The 19121-nt window shown below is 40.6% G+C and overlaps 1 protein-coding gene across 2 annotated transcripts in view; it reads left to right on the top strand.

The window, feature by feature from the left end:
* The window catches only part of PLCB1 (phospholipase C beta 1), a 638677-nt gene that overhangs the window by 443115 nt on the left and 176441 nt on the right, over positions 1-19121 (top strand). For both annotated transcript variants that reach the window (XM_072943830.1, XM_072943831.1), the window contains exon 9: positions 694-860. In XM_072943830.1, coding sequence (XP_072799931.1) covers positions 694-860 — 167 coding nt within the window. The remainder of the gene's footprint in view (positions 1-693; positions 861-19121) is intronic.

Raw genomic sequence — 19121 nt, 5'->3', positions numbered from 1 at the left:
AAGATCAATCCATAATTGATAAGCTGAATAAACATTTCTTCATATGAAAGACAAGCAAACAGTGCTGCTGAGAGTGACATTGGATATACTCACTTGGCCACGTGGATTGTTATCAACTAGTTGTTGAACATCTGTGATATTTGTGCCATTGAACTTGTCTTAGGTTGTCAACAGGATTGAAATGGCAAGTTTGAATCACCCTGCATTGCAGACTCCTGCTAAAGCATAATTTTAATGAAAAGAAAAAAATGTACCCAAACATATAGTTTATTTTTTAGTAATGAGTGATAAATACATCTTTAGATGATTAAGTGGAATTTGAGAATTTGATAACTAAACTAGAAGCATAATGTTATGACTAATCAGATAAAAACAGTCTGTACCTCTGTGTTCCACATAAGAGTGGTGGTGCATCTTTGCACACAAGATGCAGTGTTTTCCTGCTGTGATTTTCTTATGCATTTGATTTGGTTCAAGGACACTGGGATTCAATGGCAGTGACTGCAAAAGATGTTTGTATCCCATGGAGACAGGGCAGTTGTAATGGACAATATTTTTAGGGCAAGATAGGAGTTTCAGTTACATGCTTGTGCCCGGTATAGCAGAATTTTGTTTCCATGTAGCCAAACGCAAATATATGAATGAGACTTGATGGACAAACATTCTAATTTCTTGGGGTTTCATTGTTTTTAGTGGTGCCAAAAGCAAACCATACCTTACGGTTGATCAGATGATGGATTTTATCAACCTTAAGCAGCGAGATCCCCGGCTAAATGAGATACTTTACCCACCTTTAAAGCAAGAGCAAGTCCAAGTGTTGATTGAGAAGTATGAACCCAATAACAGCCTCGCCAAAAAAGGTCAGTGGTCAGTCCACCTCGTCCCACACCAGAGGGAAGCTCTTGTTTCTAATTGTGAATGGGCCACCCCTGATAGTTAAGGGACGTCAAGGATTGTTTAAGGCAGTTGGCCATATTTGTATGCCTGCTTTTCTTTCTAACTTAAATCACTGGTGGCTTAACCAACAGATTTTTTTCTTTTAAACTTTGGTATGTTATGTTTTTGCTGTTGTTATGTGTACGTACGGGTGTAACATAGCTTTTTAAATCTAATTATTTATCTTGTTTGTCTAATCATTTGTTTTGTTTTTAATTTACCCAGTGACTGAATGCATCTTTTTTCAGACAGGACATTCACTATCTTAAAGGTTGCCCTTTTAGGTCTATTTCTATTTCTGTGACATGACCCACAGCTTTTTCTAAATCTCTAAAACTAAAGAGAATATTCAGTCCATTAAACCCTTAGCTTATTCTAGTTTGCACTATTGATGAACTTTTCAACTTGAAAATAAATATTATAAACTTTGGCCTTTTTAGGAAAAAATGTCAGTGTTTGTAGAAAAAAATCATGTCTAAAAATTGATATCAGAGGGACAACACTAAGTTCCCTGGAAGTTAGTGGGATATTCATAGTTCTGGTTCTGGAGAAATGACATGCCAAATGAGATCATGAAGATTTAATTGCTGGGAGTTTTCAATTTTATGTGGCATCATTGTCTTCGAACAGGGTCAAAAAGCTGTTCCTTTACCACTAAGACTAAGTTTCATCTGGATTGAAATACCTTCACAGAGAAAATGAGTGTGTTAACACCGATGTTATTGTAAATTGCCTAGAAATTCCATAGGGAGGAGATAAAGGGCAATTAACCAACGATTAAGAAGAAATAAATTGCACGTTAATATGTAGGCAATTTATAAGTAACAAATAGCTCTAGCAAGCTTATGATCATTAATAAGAATGGTTATCATAACAGTAGCTTAAAATTTTTTATTCTATTGTGTTTTTCTGCAGCTGGTCCTCTAAATGAGAAATGAAAGTATTAAGTATCAAAGTAAAATCTTATCCTTAAGATTATTATTGCTATTACTGTTATTATTTGGGAATTTATAGATGAATTTTTTTTAGGTTTTGGTTCTATTATTTTTCATGTTTTAGTTTTAGTTTTAGTTTCTTCATCACGCACTTTGTCTGTGTTGTGGTTATCATTCTTATTGTTGCCGAGGTCAAAGGAAACTGACCCAATACACATTGGTACACATTGGTGTTGCCAGGCCTGTCCCTCCAGCCTCCTCAGAGCTGACTCCCTTTTTCCCCTGGTACCTCAGAGATAGGATTTCTCCTTACTGTTAAGCAGGGAGCAACTCCTTGGAGATTTTGCCCAGATAGCTTGACAGTTTCCTTCTGAAATCCACCAAAAATTAACACAGTGTTTTACCAAATCCAACAAGACTTCTGAAAACAGTTTGCTTAGAACTTCGGGAAAACAAAAAGCTTTTGTGAAACCAATGAGGCACTTCAAAACCTAAGCTCCACCTTTTCTCCTCCCTTCACACCACACTGCTAATGGTCCATGCTTCATCTGCTGTGTGATGCCCCCGGTACATCACACGCTGATGATGTGGACAAAGTAGAAGATACAAAGGAAAATATTACAGTAGGTTGTTGTAAAACTCCATCATCTTGGAAGAACCAATTTTGATTCTCATGGAAATTATGACACTATCACTTGGCATTTGCAAGGGCATTCAGTGCCATCTTATAACTGTACTAGGTATGACTTCCGTAATCACCACCAATGCACAAAATTCAGGTATATTTAATATAGCAACTTAATTTATTTTTCTACAATTTGATATGATACTGATCATGAAGCCTCTGTGTCAGTCCTATGTGATTTTTTTAAATCACCGTGTTCATTTCTCAACCCCAGAACTCCAGTAAGAAGATGAACTTGAGATGTCTCACACCAAGTTACTTTGTTTCCTACTTTGGCTCTGTTTATGTGAACAGAGAAGATCAGAGAGAATTGTTTTATTCTATGAACTGTTGTTTCATAGTCCAAAGTAACAATTTTGAAATCTTTATTTGCAGGAATAAGAAATTGCTAAGTTAGACCTCAGTTCTTTAGTAACCAAGAGTTTGAAATATTTTTTTCCCAAAATGAAAGTCATGTTTTTATTTAATTTTACAGTTCATAATACTTGATATTTGACTTTAAGATCTTTTCAGGAACTCCGTTTTGTGTCCAACAAAGTACAGTTTTAAGAAAGTATTTGTTATATAGCTCTAATAGGAAGACTGATGTGCAAGGAAATTAGCTCTTATTTATAATGTGACTTTCAAAATGTACATTATCATTTTGCAAAGAAGCAGACCAAGGCTTTGTGGTCAAATGACTGACCTAAGATCTCATGCCAAGATGCTGTTCGAGAAAGCAGAGTCTTTCACTTTTAGCCAACTCGTTAATATGTTTTGATCAATAGACACATAAGAAAATAAATAGGGAAGTTTAATATTAAATTATCATCTTTTGGCTGCATAATATTACACTATCATCTTGACTCAGATATGCCCAAGAATTAATTAAATTGACAACAAAACTCAGTCTCATTTATCTGAGAAAGACACTTCTCTCGTGCCTATATGTGATATAAAGTGATGGAAATAAGATACATACATAATATGCATACCTAATAACACAAATACACATATACTCTCTGATATCAAGAAACATATTTTAAAATAGATGTGAAACAAATAAACAATATACAAAGTTACATAGGTTAATATTTAGTTTTTATATGAGTCTTATATAATTTTTGCACAAAAGGTAATCTAAAATTAAATGAAAAATCTTCTAATGTGGCCAAAAACCTAACTGCTAACACTGAGCATAGTTGAGCTGACTGCTAGCACCGCACCTGGAAGTGTGAAGCGAAAACCCAGAAGAGATGACAGACTTGATGCTCCATGCGTCTGGTGTCATTAGTATGTTAGCCGCATTTCCGCACTGGGATTTCTGTTTCTGGCGATGTAGGTATTAGTCTGTAGCAGAGGTGTGGTGGTGTTGCAACAGGGAGGAGGCTGATTCTGGGGAGAGGAGGAGATAAGGCTAAATACATTAAGCTTGATTATTCTATAAGTCACACATGCAAAAAAAAATGTTCAATAATGTAATATTTAAAATATCTGGAGTATTGTTAAATGTACCACTTTCTTTGACTTACAGACGTATGTTTTCTAAACATGAGCCGTATGGTAGGTTCAAGCTTTTAGTCCCACACATAAGATTGAGTTTCTTCATCTCTGAGTTCTTTTGATTGGTCTTGAAATAGAATCAAGTCAATAGAAAGGAAAATAAATAATCAGAAGATCTCTGTGCAGTCTGAGGCCAAATGTTCACATGTCTGGGTTTCACAGGGTTGGAATCTCGTTCCACGAGAAACTATTCTCAAAGGAGTTTCGCTGCTTTTTACAATTTAAAATCACACACTGAAAAATGCTGTGGCCCCAGGTCAACAAATGTTTCTTTCTGGCCATGTTGTTTGCACTAAAGCCTAGCTATGCTTAACACCAGGGGCACACAGTGACCCCTGGCTCTTCCAAACAAAAGGGTCAGGAATGTCGGTTTGAAGACTAATGTCTTTTAGAGTTTTTTTTTTTTTTTTGAATTATTTAAACCCTTTAGAGGAAAGGCAGTGAGTAAAATTAGCATGAAAAGTTAAGTGATTCTATTGGTGCCTTAAATAACATACTATAGATCTCTAGATTCAACAGCTGTGTCTGTAAAAGAAAGCCAAATTCTACTTAAATAAACTGCCAAGCCAAAAGAAAATGGTTGAGTTTTTTCAAACTTTTGTTCTTCTGTGAAGAGCAGGTGTTCATGAGTATTTGTTAAGCAGCTGAGTTAATATAACAGATTATAATATTACCCAATATTTCAAGGTTCATTTCTTTTTTTATCATCAGTTATTCCTCTTTGATTTTTTATAAGGTGTAGCATACCAAAGCTTCCCTGCTTCGCTGCAATTAAATCATAAAAATGAAACTACGTAATCTCTTTTAGTATTTGATCAGTCCTCCCTGTGTTAAGAGTTTAAGAGTTGAAATGAACTCATAATTAATAATAGCAAAGCGATTTGGTTTTAAGCAAAGCAAATAGAAGTTCAGATAGAGCAAGAATTTTTGCCCCGAATAGACCTAAGCTAATAATGATTGCGTCAGTAGGAATAACCCCCATCGTATATTCAGTATTGTTTTATTTTTAACATGCTCATACAAGTGAACTGTATTGTGTTGTGGGCATAACGTGGTGGGCCAGTGACGGGGGTTGGGATAAGAATTACCAGAGACTGAGAAGACTTTAGGAAAGTTTAATAGGGCCACTGCTATAGGCAACAGCGGGCCACACAGGCAAGCGGTGTTTGCATGAGCACCCAGAGTGGCCACGCAGGGTCTTTTATTGGGAAGAGGGGTTGTGCACACAAGGAGGAGGGGCTGCATGGTCAGTTCGTGCACAGGCACCTGATTGGTTGTCAGATCTGTCAGGGACTTCTCTGAATGATAGGATTTATGGCTTTGATAAGAGCAGGATGTGAGGCCTGTCCGCCTAAGGTATTGTGAGCCCAGCTATCTCCTGGGATGATGAGTTTTGTTAGGGTAAACACACATCAAGAGATGTTTGTATACTGCAGAAATGCAGGTGTGCAGAGGGTCCTGCAGGGGGGAGTAGGAGTTAAGGCTGTCAATGGATCCAGGGACACAGAGAGCCCAGGGGTGGGGGGTTTATGACTCCAGAGAGTCCCAGCTGGCTCCACATTTCCTATCATCACTGTCAAGAGCATGAAGCCCCAGGAGTGTGCTAGAGGGAACCCTGGACTTGAGAATCTTGCAGTGGGTAGTAGTGGTTGGAACTCCTTCAGTTGAAAAATGACAGAAGCTTAATCCAAACTGAAAGACTGAAGCACAGAAAGGAATTGAAGGGTTCATATAAGCAAAAAGTGAAGGTACGAATGACTTCAGGCATGACTACATCCAGGGGCTCGCAAGACACCATCAAGGCTTGTCTTTCATCTCCCATCATGTTCTCTGTCCTGGCTGTCATTCTTGGGCAGGCTCTCCTGAAGTGACAAGAAAGCCACCAGCAGCTCTAGGCCTGCCAACCTCAGTACACAGAAACTCCTTTTTGTCATAGTTCCATCAAAAGTACCAGAAACTAGAACCTGGCTTAAGTCACCCACTGCCACTCCTGAACCGGGATCACTGTGAGCTGGAGGGCAGAACGTGCCAGTTGGACAGATGTCAGTCACATGATTCTCCCTAAAGCAAAGAAGGGGTCAACTACGCAAACCATGTAGACTCACAGTGGGAGAGAGGTGGTTCCCTAAAATTTCAACTGGGGTGTGCCACCTAGAAAAAGGTGAAATGGTCACCAGGCAGATAAAAACAGCAGATCCCACTAAAACTGGGTCAGAAATCAACAGGTCATCATTGCTTAACTTATTTTAGGATACTTGTTTAATCTCCTGGACCAGCCCCACCCCCTGATTTTTCTCATCTTTGAAAATATTCCCTGAGAGAATTGCTGGGAGGATTAAGTAAATTGTCATGATGAGAAGGTTGCATGTATAAATTGTTGCCCACTAAACTCTTGTTCATCAGAACTAACAAAAAATGAGAGCTGGCATTTATGCCAAATTATTTTAAACCATTTATGGGTCTGGAAGTAAGAAACAAAGCACTGGGCAGAGGCACTTCTGAATGCTACTGTCTCTTGGCTAACTGGCCTATTTAGCTTATTGCAGTTAATAATAAATTAGAATCATTTGATGATGAAACCTGAAAAAATATAGCAAGTCATATCCGTGCACAAATGTTCATCTCTGATTCAATCATTATTTTATCTGTGTTTTTATTAAAATGGAATTATAATGACAGTTTAAAATGTAAAGATTTTACACTGGAATCTTACTGTGTACTTTATCACTTAATTTTCTTAGTAGAGTTTTAAAAGTCATTATTTTCCCAGCCCCATTACTTTATACTAGGTAGAAGTTACAAGAAATAATGATTATTTTTATTAATATCTGTTGTTCATCCTTGAGAGATGAAACATGCCGTGATTAAGGAAAGACGCTGGCATTGTGTTATGGTTAAACCAGTTAATCTCAGGCAAGTGACTTCACTTGCTTAAGCCTTAGGTTCCTCATCTGTAAAATGGGATGATACCAATACTAGCAAACTGCAGTATACTCTTCCATATCCCTTGGCATCCATTGTTCCAACACAGTCACAGCCCCTCTGTATCTCTCCAGGATCTTTTCTCAGCCCAACCACAGCCAACCTATAAGTTCCCAGGACTTCATGGCCCCAGGGGTCATTTTCATTCAAAAGACAGTACCTCTCTTTCTTGCCTCTTGGGTGGGACAGTTGTGGTAAACGTTTTCTGCATTCTCCCCGAGTTCCCAAGTAGAGCTGAGCCTCAGTCATCCACAAATGTAGACTGCTTGATAATGTTTCCCTTCTTAGCTGCCTTTTCTTCCCTTCTCATTTCTCTGCTCCCTACTGTTAGTTCCTGGGTTACCTCCCAACTAAGCTACTTGCATTCAAATCCTTATCTCAAAGCCTTCTTTTAGAAGAACCCAAGCTAAGACAAACACTTTTCTATAAATAGCCTTAACAGAATTTAAAGAGAAAGATGGGTAAGTTCAGGGTAGCTAAGCATTGAGGGGGAAAAAAAATGGAGGAGCTGTGCCCATGGCTCATCCCTTGCAACCTGTCACATAACTCTTAGCTGTTTCCATTCCTGAAGTCCTGGCCAGTGGCCTCAAATCATGGGACCTCCTATCTACAAGGGACTTAGCCATTTAGCTCAAATTCTCAGGTCATAGAAGAGGCAGCTAAAGAAGTGACAATGTTGAGAGCAGGACGTGTTTTCCGTGTCCCAGTGCAGAGTTTTCTGTGCACCCAGTGCAGAGTTCTCCAGACTCCCACATGGAGCCCTTTGTTAGGACTTACTCAGAAAAGATACGCAATGCTGGCTGTTTAGAAGTTAGCAATTTGCATTCATAACTGGTTTTCAGGGTGTCCTTGACATAGCATCCTTTTATGTGTGTCTGTTTCTTCTAACAAAGCCTCAGTGGATTGGCCAATGTGTAGGAAGAACCTTTAGAGGCACTGTTTTGTTTGAGTGAGGGGAGCGCGCGTTGTAGCGGGTGATGGCTGCCCTGCTCCTGTTTCTCCTCCCCCTCCATCTCTTCCTCTGCAGGCACTTCTGCCAAAGCCCCAGGAGATTTGGGGTCCTCCATTTAAAAATTACTCATCCGGAGGAGATATTGACTGACCTAATGATCTGCCTCACCATTAAGGTGGCATCCATTTAAATATTTTTAAATAGGTGACCTGTGCAGCAATCCAGGAGATAAAAGAACAGAAATGAATGAACAAAGTCAACTCTAATGATGTAGATTTTCTTCCCAAAAGACAAAGACAGATGAAAGCTGTATGATGTAGCCAGTTCTTTTCATGCCTTAATTAAGTTACTACACTGAGAAAGCTGCCCAAAAGCCACTCTAGTATTTTATTGATTAGGTCCCATTTAAATCCCACCTATTGACTTGCTAGCCCCTGCGGAAGGTCACAGAAGAATGACATTATCATCTGAGAGTATATTCTAAGCTCCTCTTAACTCCGTGTTTTCTGTGTTGATAGACTTCACCAAGGTATTTGAGATTGGCTAAAATGAAAAAAAAATTAAAAAAAAAATTTCAAGATAGCCATTTTGAGTCCATTGTTCATTAGTTGACTTGGTAACTTCCTTTGCTTTCCTTTCTTGATTGCATTTCCTCCTTTCCCAGGAGTCAGGAATTGGGCTGAAGAAAGCAGTTGCCTGGCCCAGGAGTCCAGGGTTTTTTTTTCTTGCCTCCTTTCTTTCAGTGACCTCAGTGTCTGCTCAGAAACATGACTCTAGCCAGAAAGCCACAACCACGTCCATTCAGAGCTGAAACAGCCTTTGTTCAGAAAAACAACCAGCCAGGAAAAAAAATATATATAGTAAAAGCCAAAAACAAATGCCGGTTTTAAGAGGTGAGGAAGTGAACTTGGTGGCATAATCCATCCCAGGCTGCTGAGTTGTGTTAAAATCTCTTTCCCTCATCCGACTACACCGTCCCAAGATGCCTTGGCATTGCATGTGAAAAATACTGAGATAAAGCAGATAATGACTATTTTTTCCCCTAGACGTAACCTCCTATCAGGACAAAGCATTAATAATCGTTGACTGTGACACCTTTCCCGTTCCCAGCAGGGGTGGCGGGGGAGGACTCTGGCTCAGTTAGAAGGAACAGCTTAGCAGCTTGCACGGTGCAGCAGAAAAGCCACAAAGCCACAGGCATTTGGCCCCAACATCTGCTTTACCCAGAGCTGAGTTCTATTAATAGTTGATTTTACACCAAAGGAGTGGGAGGGAAACAGATTGGATGCAGAGATTTGGCTCTATGGAGATCATACAGTGACCACAAGGAAGCCACATGAGGTGAGGTGTGGACTGTCTCCCCTCGCCCTTAACCAAAAGCTGGGAAATGTGCCACGGCAGTGGGAGAAATAACATCAGAAAGCTTGAAAATGACCGATAATTCCATTTATTTGTCATAGAAATTCTAGGAGCTGTCTCTCTAAACCACTGCAGTTGCAAAACCAAAATTATCTGCAGAGTATGCATAGCGTTATTGGAAGAGGATGATTGAAAAAAATCAAAGTTCTCACCTAACTCTACCTTACCTGTAGAAAAGGAGTCCCAGATGCTTCTTAATAATGTTGCTGCTCGTCTTTGCTCAGGTTTCCCTAGAAGCTGACCCTGGGAGGAGAATCCAGTAGAGTTTATTAGAGCAGTGATCCCAGGTCTCACCAGTAGGGCACTTTGGGAAGTGAGAATGAGGAAGGGAAGGCAGCCAATAAATGTTGCGTCAGCATCTCCGTCCTGGGCAAATCCTAGAAGCCAGTGTAGAACACACACCTGAGTTCGCCAGCCACGGTCACTCTTTGCAGATGCTCTTAGGATATGTTAATCCTCAAACACTCCCAGTCTGCTGTACAGGAATAAGCCATCAGACTAAGAGATGCAGATGGAAGTCCAGCCCAACCATATCTCCTGGAGCATCAGTCCAGTCAGCTATAATGCCATTACCAAGGGCACAGTATTCACCATGATCACAATAGTATAAAAAGGATGTTTCCACCGACCTCTGCAGCTATGACAAGAATCTCCAGTACATCAGAGGAGAGCCCCTTCAAGGTACTGAATGATCATTGGACTTTTTCCTTTATTCTGACATCCCTGGTACACTTGCTAATCTAATAAGCTAATGTTCTAATCTAATAAACATATATTGCCCACCTAACTTAAGAACTACAAAGAAGTGGAGCAAAGTCAAGATAAAGTCTTCACTTTCAGAGAGACTGTAATTCAGAGGGGAGGCCGATGGCTACAAATTAGTATAATACAAGACAGAAGGTGACACGCCTCCATTCATTCATCTAGCAAATATCTATTGAGTGTCTTTTACGTGCTAGAGAAGCTTTGAGGCGAAAGGAAGTTTTATTTAGTGAGGTTCTGTGGAGTGTCAGGAATTGTTCTCAGCTCTTTACCTGTTAATTTTCTTGTATAAACCTCAGAACCAATCTTTGAGTCTGTGTTATTATTCCCCATTTTATAATGAGAAAGCTGAGTCTTTGAACACTCAACGTTTGCACATTTGCTTGAGAAGGAATCAGTGCGAGGTAAGGCTAGAAGGACATGGAAACCTTGATTCCGCTCTTGGCTCGTTCATTCATTTATTTAGCCAGTGCACATTTTTGGAGTCTTACTGTCTGGGTCCACCCCTGAACCAGACAGTAGAGAGGTGCACCCTTGTCTTCTTATTGGACGCTCAATGTAGTAGAACCTCCTCTGTGAGGGAGGGTGGCGTGAAGGCTTTTGAAGAGGAAAGTGACATTCAGGGATGCTGCAGAGTGGAGGGCTGGATGAGGGACAGGCTAGAGTCGGGTGACATTTAAAGCACAAAGAGATAGCAGGGTCTGAGAAGTTCATCAGAAAACATTAATGAGCGCAGCTCTGAGCCTGCCGTTGTGCTGGACACTGGGAGAGATTTAAACAAGGTGAAGTTCATGTTTCTAGCCCTTCAAAAGCCAATGTCCATCTTAACCAGGGAACATGACGTTCTGGTTAGGGATCTAGAACATTTTGCTCTCCTTCGTGTGATGGTCAGGAACCACTGCGAAGGGTCTCCTCTGATGGAACCAGTGATAGTGCACTCATAAAATGCAGTGCACGCCTTCCTCACCTTCCCTACCCTCTGGGAACCTCTAGCCCTAAATGAGAAATCAGCCCTTACACAAATCAAGTCAAACAGACTCCAAGCCCATGTTTAAGAGGCGAGGGTTCTAATCTGGGTTCTGTTCTTATCTAGCCATGTCAACTTACAAGGACTGTTGAATCTCAGTGGGTCAAAGTTTATCTGTCCTGTTAAATAATAAAATGTTACCTTACCTTCCAAACAGAACAGTGAGAAGTACTGAAGTTGCAGATGTGAGAATATTTTGAAAAAGGGAAAGCGCTAAATCAAAGTCAGGTGTGATTATTAAGAACTTTCACACAAAACCACATTAGCAAGTTCAGCTGAATACAGGGTGCACTCCAGGGGGGCAGAGAAAGCCGTGACAGTGGGGTATCGGGGTTAGTCTGCAAGGGCGTTTGAGAAGAGCACTTACCCACATAGTGGACATTATCACATGGCACCTTGGACTTGTATTTGTACATAGTTATGGTAATAGAGCAGTTTTTACAATGCAATGGCATAAGAATGTAAGACACTTTTCAGCCTAAGATAAAATAATAATGCATGAGGGCATGTATACAATATACCAAATCCAGGATTGAAAAAAAATAAACTGATAAAAAAGATAAAGAAACCAGCCAAGTTCACGTACTCTACAAAAACACAGATAGTTGGCAAATACGAACGTTTGTGCCCAAAGACAATTGAAAAGGGGACATTTAATTGATTATTTCTGAAAGCAGGCGAATAGATTTTGGTGAGCCGTGGGATGTCAGAGCCATCTGCACTACTCCCTCTGAGCTGGTCTAGCAGAACTCACGTAAGGGTCAGAGCAAATACCTTCTGTGCTTAGAAGTGGTTTTAGGAGGTGCTAAACCATTGGGCCAGTAGCATCCAACATGCTCTGGTATCATTACAGTAAGAGCGGGGAACGAAGGATGATGGATGGATTCTCAGCCACCCAATCCCAGTGACATCCACGTATGTGAGCGCCAGCTCCTGCCTAATTGGCATTTGGCTCAACAGAGTGAGACTGGTGGCCATGCTGACTGGCAGACACAGCGTCCCCTTTGCCCATCTCAACTGTGCGAAGACTCGATGAGGATTTATAGGCCATCTGTCTTCCAAGGCCTAATTTGTAGAGATTTCTCGTGGCTTCCAGGCTTTGAAAGATGTCGCTTGCACGTGTTTGGCTATTTTTTAAAAAGGTAATAACCTGCATGTTTTTGGCAAAACAAGGTCACGAGTCTTCTTTCAGCCTTGCTCTTGTCCTCACATTGGCATAACACGTGTTTTTGTTGTATTTTACTCTGCATCCTAAAAGTTGGACTCAGCAGGGTTGGAGAATAAAAATGCTAGAGGGTGCTTTAAATTACTTGCGGAGATTAGAATGTGAATTAAGTCCTGAAAAGAATTTGAGACCTTGATAGGCAAATCCAAATCAAAGAGCGAATCCTCACGCCTCTGCCAGATGGGTCATTTGTCCTGCCTGAGCCCAGCTTCTTTTAACAGGAAGATTAAAGTAACACATTTTATAGAGATAAGTGGGGGGAAGAAACTCTTCCTTGGTCACATCAGGTCTATTTTTAGGACTAATCCAGGGTTCCCAGATCGAAGCCAACGGCTTTGGACACATGGTCCTCTTCCTTTCATCATCCTCGTCCCTCCTCCAGGCCAGTGCTGGCAGAGCTGTGTGGATAAACACCATCAGTCACACTCACCACCATCTGCCTTTCTGTTGCCCTGGTACCACCTCCAAATCCAGCTCTCACGCTAAGGACCCCTGTGACCTTGGACAAGTTGCTTACCTCTCTAAGCCTCAGTCTGCTCAACTGAACAATGGGAATTAAAAAGAACCTCTCTCAGTGCTCAGATGATGTTCGCTCTTCCTCTGATGGTGATGACAATGATTTACCTTCTTCTAGTACTAAATTATGTGTTCCACAGTGGGGCAGCACAGGACTTAGTGGCATGGAACATAAAGCCTGTCTTTGGGCTCAAATCCCATTTTATCCACTTGTAAGCCATGTGATATTGGGTGAGTTAACTCGCCTGGAGTTTCTCATCCATAAAACAAGCATTAAAATAGTACCCCCTTCATAGGGTATTATTCTTCGTAGGGTTATTATGAGGCTGGAACAAGTTCATATTTGCATACAGTAAATATAACTGAGCAGGACCCTATGGGGCCTTCCAGGGGCAGACCCCTCCCCCATATCCTCTGCTGCAGCTCCCCTCTGAAGCCCCAGATAACAGTATCTCATGTATGTTTCCTGAGGTTTTTCAGATGCTTAGAAACCACCACCAAAGGGAAGAAATTAACTACTTGATGATCCCAGACCTTCTGGCGCCTAAGGGTTGATAGTGTTGACCGCCCTGTTCCCTCAGCATCAGCCAATCAGAGGATTGTGCACGAGCTGATCATGTACCTTGCGACCCCCTCCCATACCTGGCCTTTAAATATGCTTTGCTGAAACCCTTCGGGGAGTTCAGGGTTTTTCTTGGTCATAAGCCACCCCATCCTCCTTGCTTGGCCCTGCAATAAACCTTTCTCTGCTCCAGACTTCGATATTTCAGTTTGTTTGGCCTCATGGTGTGGCAGACACATGAACTTGCCTTTGGTAACGTAAATAGCATATAAAAGTTTGTTAAATAACATACCGGAAATAGATGAAATTTATGAAGCTCTTCAAAGTTGGGCTCTCTTTCCTCCTTTTCTGTCCTGCTTGCACATATACAATCTATTTCCTTTCAAGTCTCAGAGTCCATTTGTTCCTTTTTAAGGACTGTGTTTGTAAGCACAGCCAGCCACATTTTCTTTCCTTGAACCTCCACAGCATAATTATTCCTGACTGTACCACTTCGCTGCTGCCGCCGACTTACATCTGCTTTTAGGACCAACTCAGGAGCAGTTCTGTGTTGGTGCTTTGACGCCATGATGAGGTTATTTCCAAGGTAACCATCCCAGGGGAATGAAAACACACTGAACAGGAAAGAGCCTGACTGGAGGACCTTCAAGGCACCTTAGTAATGTGCTGTGAATTCTGTTTAGGGATCTGCTTGTGACCACGCCCTGCTGTCCTTTCCCCTTGCCTGGTCCTAGAGCGCATGTGAAGTGTCATGGGCTGGTCTGGTGCTGAGGGCTGGGCGTCAGGTTCAGAAGCTTCGGTGCGAGCAGGATCGTCATCTTTGTTACCTGACTTCATTGCAGGTCACTTTCGTAAGCTTCTGGGAAGAAGGGGAGGGCCTATGGATTTATTTCAAATGAACTTCTTACTTGTGAATTTAAAAGGAAATTTTCGCAGAGCTGAGCAAAGAAGTTAGGAGGAGAGAATACTGACAGGGCAGGTAACTTGTCACGTCAACATAATAAAGTCCAGTCAACTCTTCTACTGTTTAAGGAGTGATTTGCTTTATTCTGAGTTATCCTCGCCCACTCCTTCTAGTCTGTTTTGGTGGCTTTAGACCTTTAGTGCTGTCTGATGAGTGCTACCCTCGGGAGCTAGGCAGACGGAGGGAAAGAAGATGAAATTCACCCGCGGTTCTGGCCACCGGGGAACACCAGGGCTTGTAACTTTCGGGAGCATCTCCGGGAAAGAAGCCATAGGCTTCTCTCTTTAGGACATCAGACTCGTCTGGAATGTCCCCTACTCTTGGGGACAAGGAGGCCTTGGTAGAAGCAAGCAGAGAAGGCAGTCTTCTGTTCCCTTTCTCCACCATCCCTGCATTCCTGGAAGCAGTCAGAGTGCTTTGCTCCTGCTTGTATTGGAGAAGAGTCAGTGTCTTAGAAAGTATAAGGGAGGAAATACTCCATCTGTTAAATATTCTCACCTGATAAGTACCTGGGTGCTCAGGCTGCCTCTGTGACTCTCACTGCATCCTTCCTGGGAAAAGACAGAGCGAGGGAAACCTGACTGACAAGTTATCCGTGTGGTGCCATCTGTGGTGAGATATTAGTCACTGCATGCTTTTCACCAGAAAGATATGGATAAAAGAAAACCAGGGAGATCCCTGATAAGCCCCTGACCAGGCAAAGCAGGTCTATAACAGGAGGCTTCAGTTTCTGCCATCTGATTTCATTTTACCTAAAAAGAGTAGGATCAAAGAATAAAGCAGGTGAAATCGGACTTTAAACTTAATCAACAAAATTCTGCAGTCTGGTGGAGTAGAAAAATCATGGAACATCAGGATAAATATGATGGTCTAGACATTGATCTAATTAAGCTTTCTTGAAACCACACTAAAATTGCATTTAAAATGATACTTTTTAACAGCATAATCTTGTAAGGGTGGAGACAATAGGATGAGACAATAATTACATAATTTTGGCAGCTACCTATATGTTTATAGCTGTAACACATCTGAGAAAACTGATAATAGGTTAGCCAAGTGAGACCCTGTGGACCAACCTGAGTTAACCCATGAAAGCCGTAAAGTCTCAGAAATTGATGGTGTTAAGTTTTTCTGGAAATGAGTTTAGAAGCACAGCTTAAAATAAGGAGGATCAGTTGACAGCTGTTTGAGTCAGAACTCCCACCTGGTATAAAACTAAAGGATTACTGTCAGAAGACTAGAAAACAGAGGGTCTCAGGATGACCCAGTCCCAGGGGAAGGCAGGGCTAACACTTGAAAGCAAAGTGATAAACATATGGGGTGCTTCTTCCTGCATTTGACTCTGGAAGGCTGGCATCCAGGCTTTATTTATTTCTGGTGAATGATGAAACAGATTTTTTCTCAGGACTTGATCAGCCCAAGAAGAAAGACCTCAAGGTACTGACATTAGGGGTTACTCCAAAGAGACAAAGACTGATCCTTCTACAACGATGCCTTATTTTTTTTAATTCTTTTTGTTTATTTGGGGTGGGGGTGGTAATTAGGTTTATTTTTTTTTTAATGGAGGAACTGTACTGGGAATTGAACCCAAGACCTTAAGCATATACTCTACCACTGAGCTAAACCCTCCCCACCATGATGCCTTGTTAGCTCATTTACTTTTCAAGTTCATATTGAGATATACAGATGCTTGGAAAGTTCCATCAGCTTCTTAGTCCACTAATTTGAAATATGGACAATTAACAATCACTATAACTCAACAATAAATAAATAAATAAATAAATAAATAAATAAAAACAAAAAAAGTCACTAGACATGTGAGGAAAACTTCCTTAGAAAGTAGAAATAAGCAGGAATGAAAGCAACCTGGGGAAAAACAATGACTATGTAGTTAGAAGAAAACTTCAGATACACATATATCATTAGTATCCTTAGAAGGATAGTAGAACATATTGAACCACTGACAAAAGAACAATGCTATTTTTAAGGAAATGTCAGAGAACATAAACTGACTCTTAGACATTAAATTAAGGGTAGCAGAAATAAAACACTCAGAGAACAGTTAGAAATAAAAATGTGGAAAGCTCCCAGAGAGTAGAGCAAACAAATAAAATTAAAAATTGGAGAGAGAATGCATAAAAATGCAAAATCTGGCCAAATAATATTCTAGAAGAGAGAGAACAGAAAATTATTATTGACCTAATTTATGAAAATACTCCAAATAGAAATATAATAGCTTTTAGCCTGCAAAGGCTTCAAGAGTGCCCAGCACAGGGGATAGATATAAACTTATACCAAAGTACATCACTATAAAGTTTCAAGAAACTGGGACTGAGTAAAATGCTAGGAATTTCCAAAGAGACAAAGTAAATGAACAAACAAAAGAAACAGATCACATGTGTTTTTAGGATGATGAATCAATGTCTTCAAATCTTAGCAGCCATACTAGAAGCTAAAAGACTGTGAAGCAAAATTTTCTCACAAAAATCTAAAAGAAAATTTTTTTCCAATCTACAATATTATACCCAGCTAAACTAGCAATAAAGTATGCAAATGACACAAAGCCATTTTTAGACATATGAGGCTCAAAATATTTAATACTCTGGAAACTTTTCTTAGGAAGCTACTGACAAATATATTTCCACTAAAATGAAAAAGTTAACTATGAAAGAGGAAGACATGATACACAAAAAATAAGAGAGTCAAAAAAGAAAAGAAGTGAATAAATGGTTAATTGATCAATCTAGATTGGAGTAAGTCATAAGACTCCAGGAAAGTCTTCATCAAGAAAATGAAACTGGGAGAACACTTGTTGTGTTGAACATATGGCCAAGACCTTTAGATAACTGGGGGAATTTTAAGTTGGATTAGAAGACATGTGCAAAGAGATCAAGCAAATGGTAAAACAAGAGGATTGTTTATGACAGGGAAAGTTAAACATTGGGCATGAAAAGAAAAGTAATTATTGGCTTACTATATGACTCAGCCCTGAACAGAATACATAGTCGTGGTAATATAAACACTAAGTACTGATAGAACTAAATTATAATCTAACTATTTCAGATGGATAGGAAGAATGTGTACATGCACTCACTGTGGGGTAGAGAGAAGAAAGTGTAATATCCTCATCTCTCATGGTGAGAAGTCAAAAATATTAATAAAAGCACATTATTTTGAGAGCCAAAAGTAATACCAAAAGCATAACCTTAAAGATTTGATTCTAATCAGGGAGAAATGAAGGAGCTTATTTCTACCAGATTAGTAGAAGCAGTTTCAGATAGCAGCTCTACAAATAGGTCTAAATTTAGCACACAACCCATTTCAGTTGTCTCTGGACCATGCTGTTTCCACGTAGTCGTGTCCTGCAGTAGTATCTGTGCACCAAGAGTGAAACAGAGGGGTGGTTTCAGAACTGCCCTTGGCTACTGTACCAGCTGGCCACATTCAGCCTCTTCCCACTCCTTCCTCCTAACTGTTAGTCCATCAGCAATGAAAACTGGTCAATCTTCTGCCAAACCTGGGCAGCAGAAAGATGAAAAAGAAACTAGAGCAGAACTGGACCAAAATGAGTGGGGCCAGAAATCTTCTACATGGCCAATGTGAACTTAATGCGTCTGCTAACTGGGCCCCATGTTGCTCCCACTCCAAATTCTTCAGCTACATGCACATTAAAGCACTGCACTAAATGAACAGGAACCTGAAAGCACACCAAAAGGCATCAAGAAGGGATTTTACTTGCTATGTTTTCTAAGTTCTCTACGCTCAGGACTATGATGGGTACCCTGGTGATTCTCAACCCTTTGGTAACAGAGTTGGGCACTCCCTAATAATGCACTCATTAATAACCACCACCAAGAAGTGCCCAGCTCCAGGGTAAGATCAAGATAACATCTTCTTCCTGGAGAGACTCAAGCTGATACCTGAAACAGGAGGTCAAGCTGGAGAGTTCTACTGGAAGTAGATTTCTAGAAGTCAATAGATAAAAGGAGTCAGAACTTGAGAAGATGGGAGAACCAGTCTGCAAAGATCTTTAGATCATTCTGTTCTGTTCTCCAGAACTCCCTTTTCTGGACAGAGATCTTCCTCTTCCTAATTGTTCCCAAAGCCCATGGGTTGGCCCCAAGTTTAAAGAAGGCAATACTTGTTCCCCAGTATATCTCAAAGGCCTTGGCATGCACTTGTAAGGATGAAATGCATCCAGATGAATCTCACTGGGTACACTACAAGATTTTAAATTATCCCTGGAAGGTCTCACTTTGTCACAAGAGAGTTTTGCATTTCTGTCTTCCTGACATGTTCAGGAGGACATCAGAGGAGCCTCAGTCATCATCTACCCCAGAGGAAGGAGAGAATCAGAAAGAAGCAGAGATATGGTTGCTGGCCATGGCATTATGTGCAAAACCATGTGACATTTGAGAGTTTCTTTGTACTCACGATATTGCCAAAGAATGACAAGACATATAAATGGCCACTCGGGACCACTATTTTGTCATGCCCCTTTCCTCTCACATCCCTTTGTAGATGGTTCCTCCCTACTGAAGTCAGACCTTTTCACTTTTGATCACCAGCCTTTCTTATTCTTTTGAATGGTATAGCTTCATAGAGCAGTATTTT

The sequence above is a fragment of the Vicugna pacos genome, chromosome 19 (assembly GCF_048564905.1).
Source record: "Vicugna pacos chromosome 19, VicPac4, whole genome shotgun sequence".
NCBI lineage: Eukaryota > Metazoa > Chordata > Mammalia > Artiodactyla > Camelidae > Vicugna > Vicugna pacos.
This window is presented reverse-complemented; position numbering and strand designations above follow the sequence as displayed.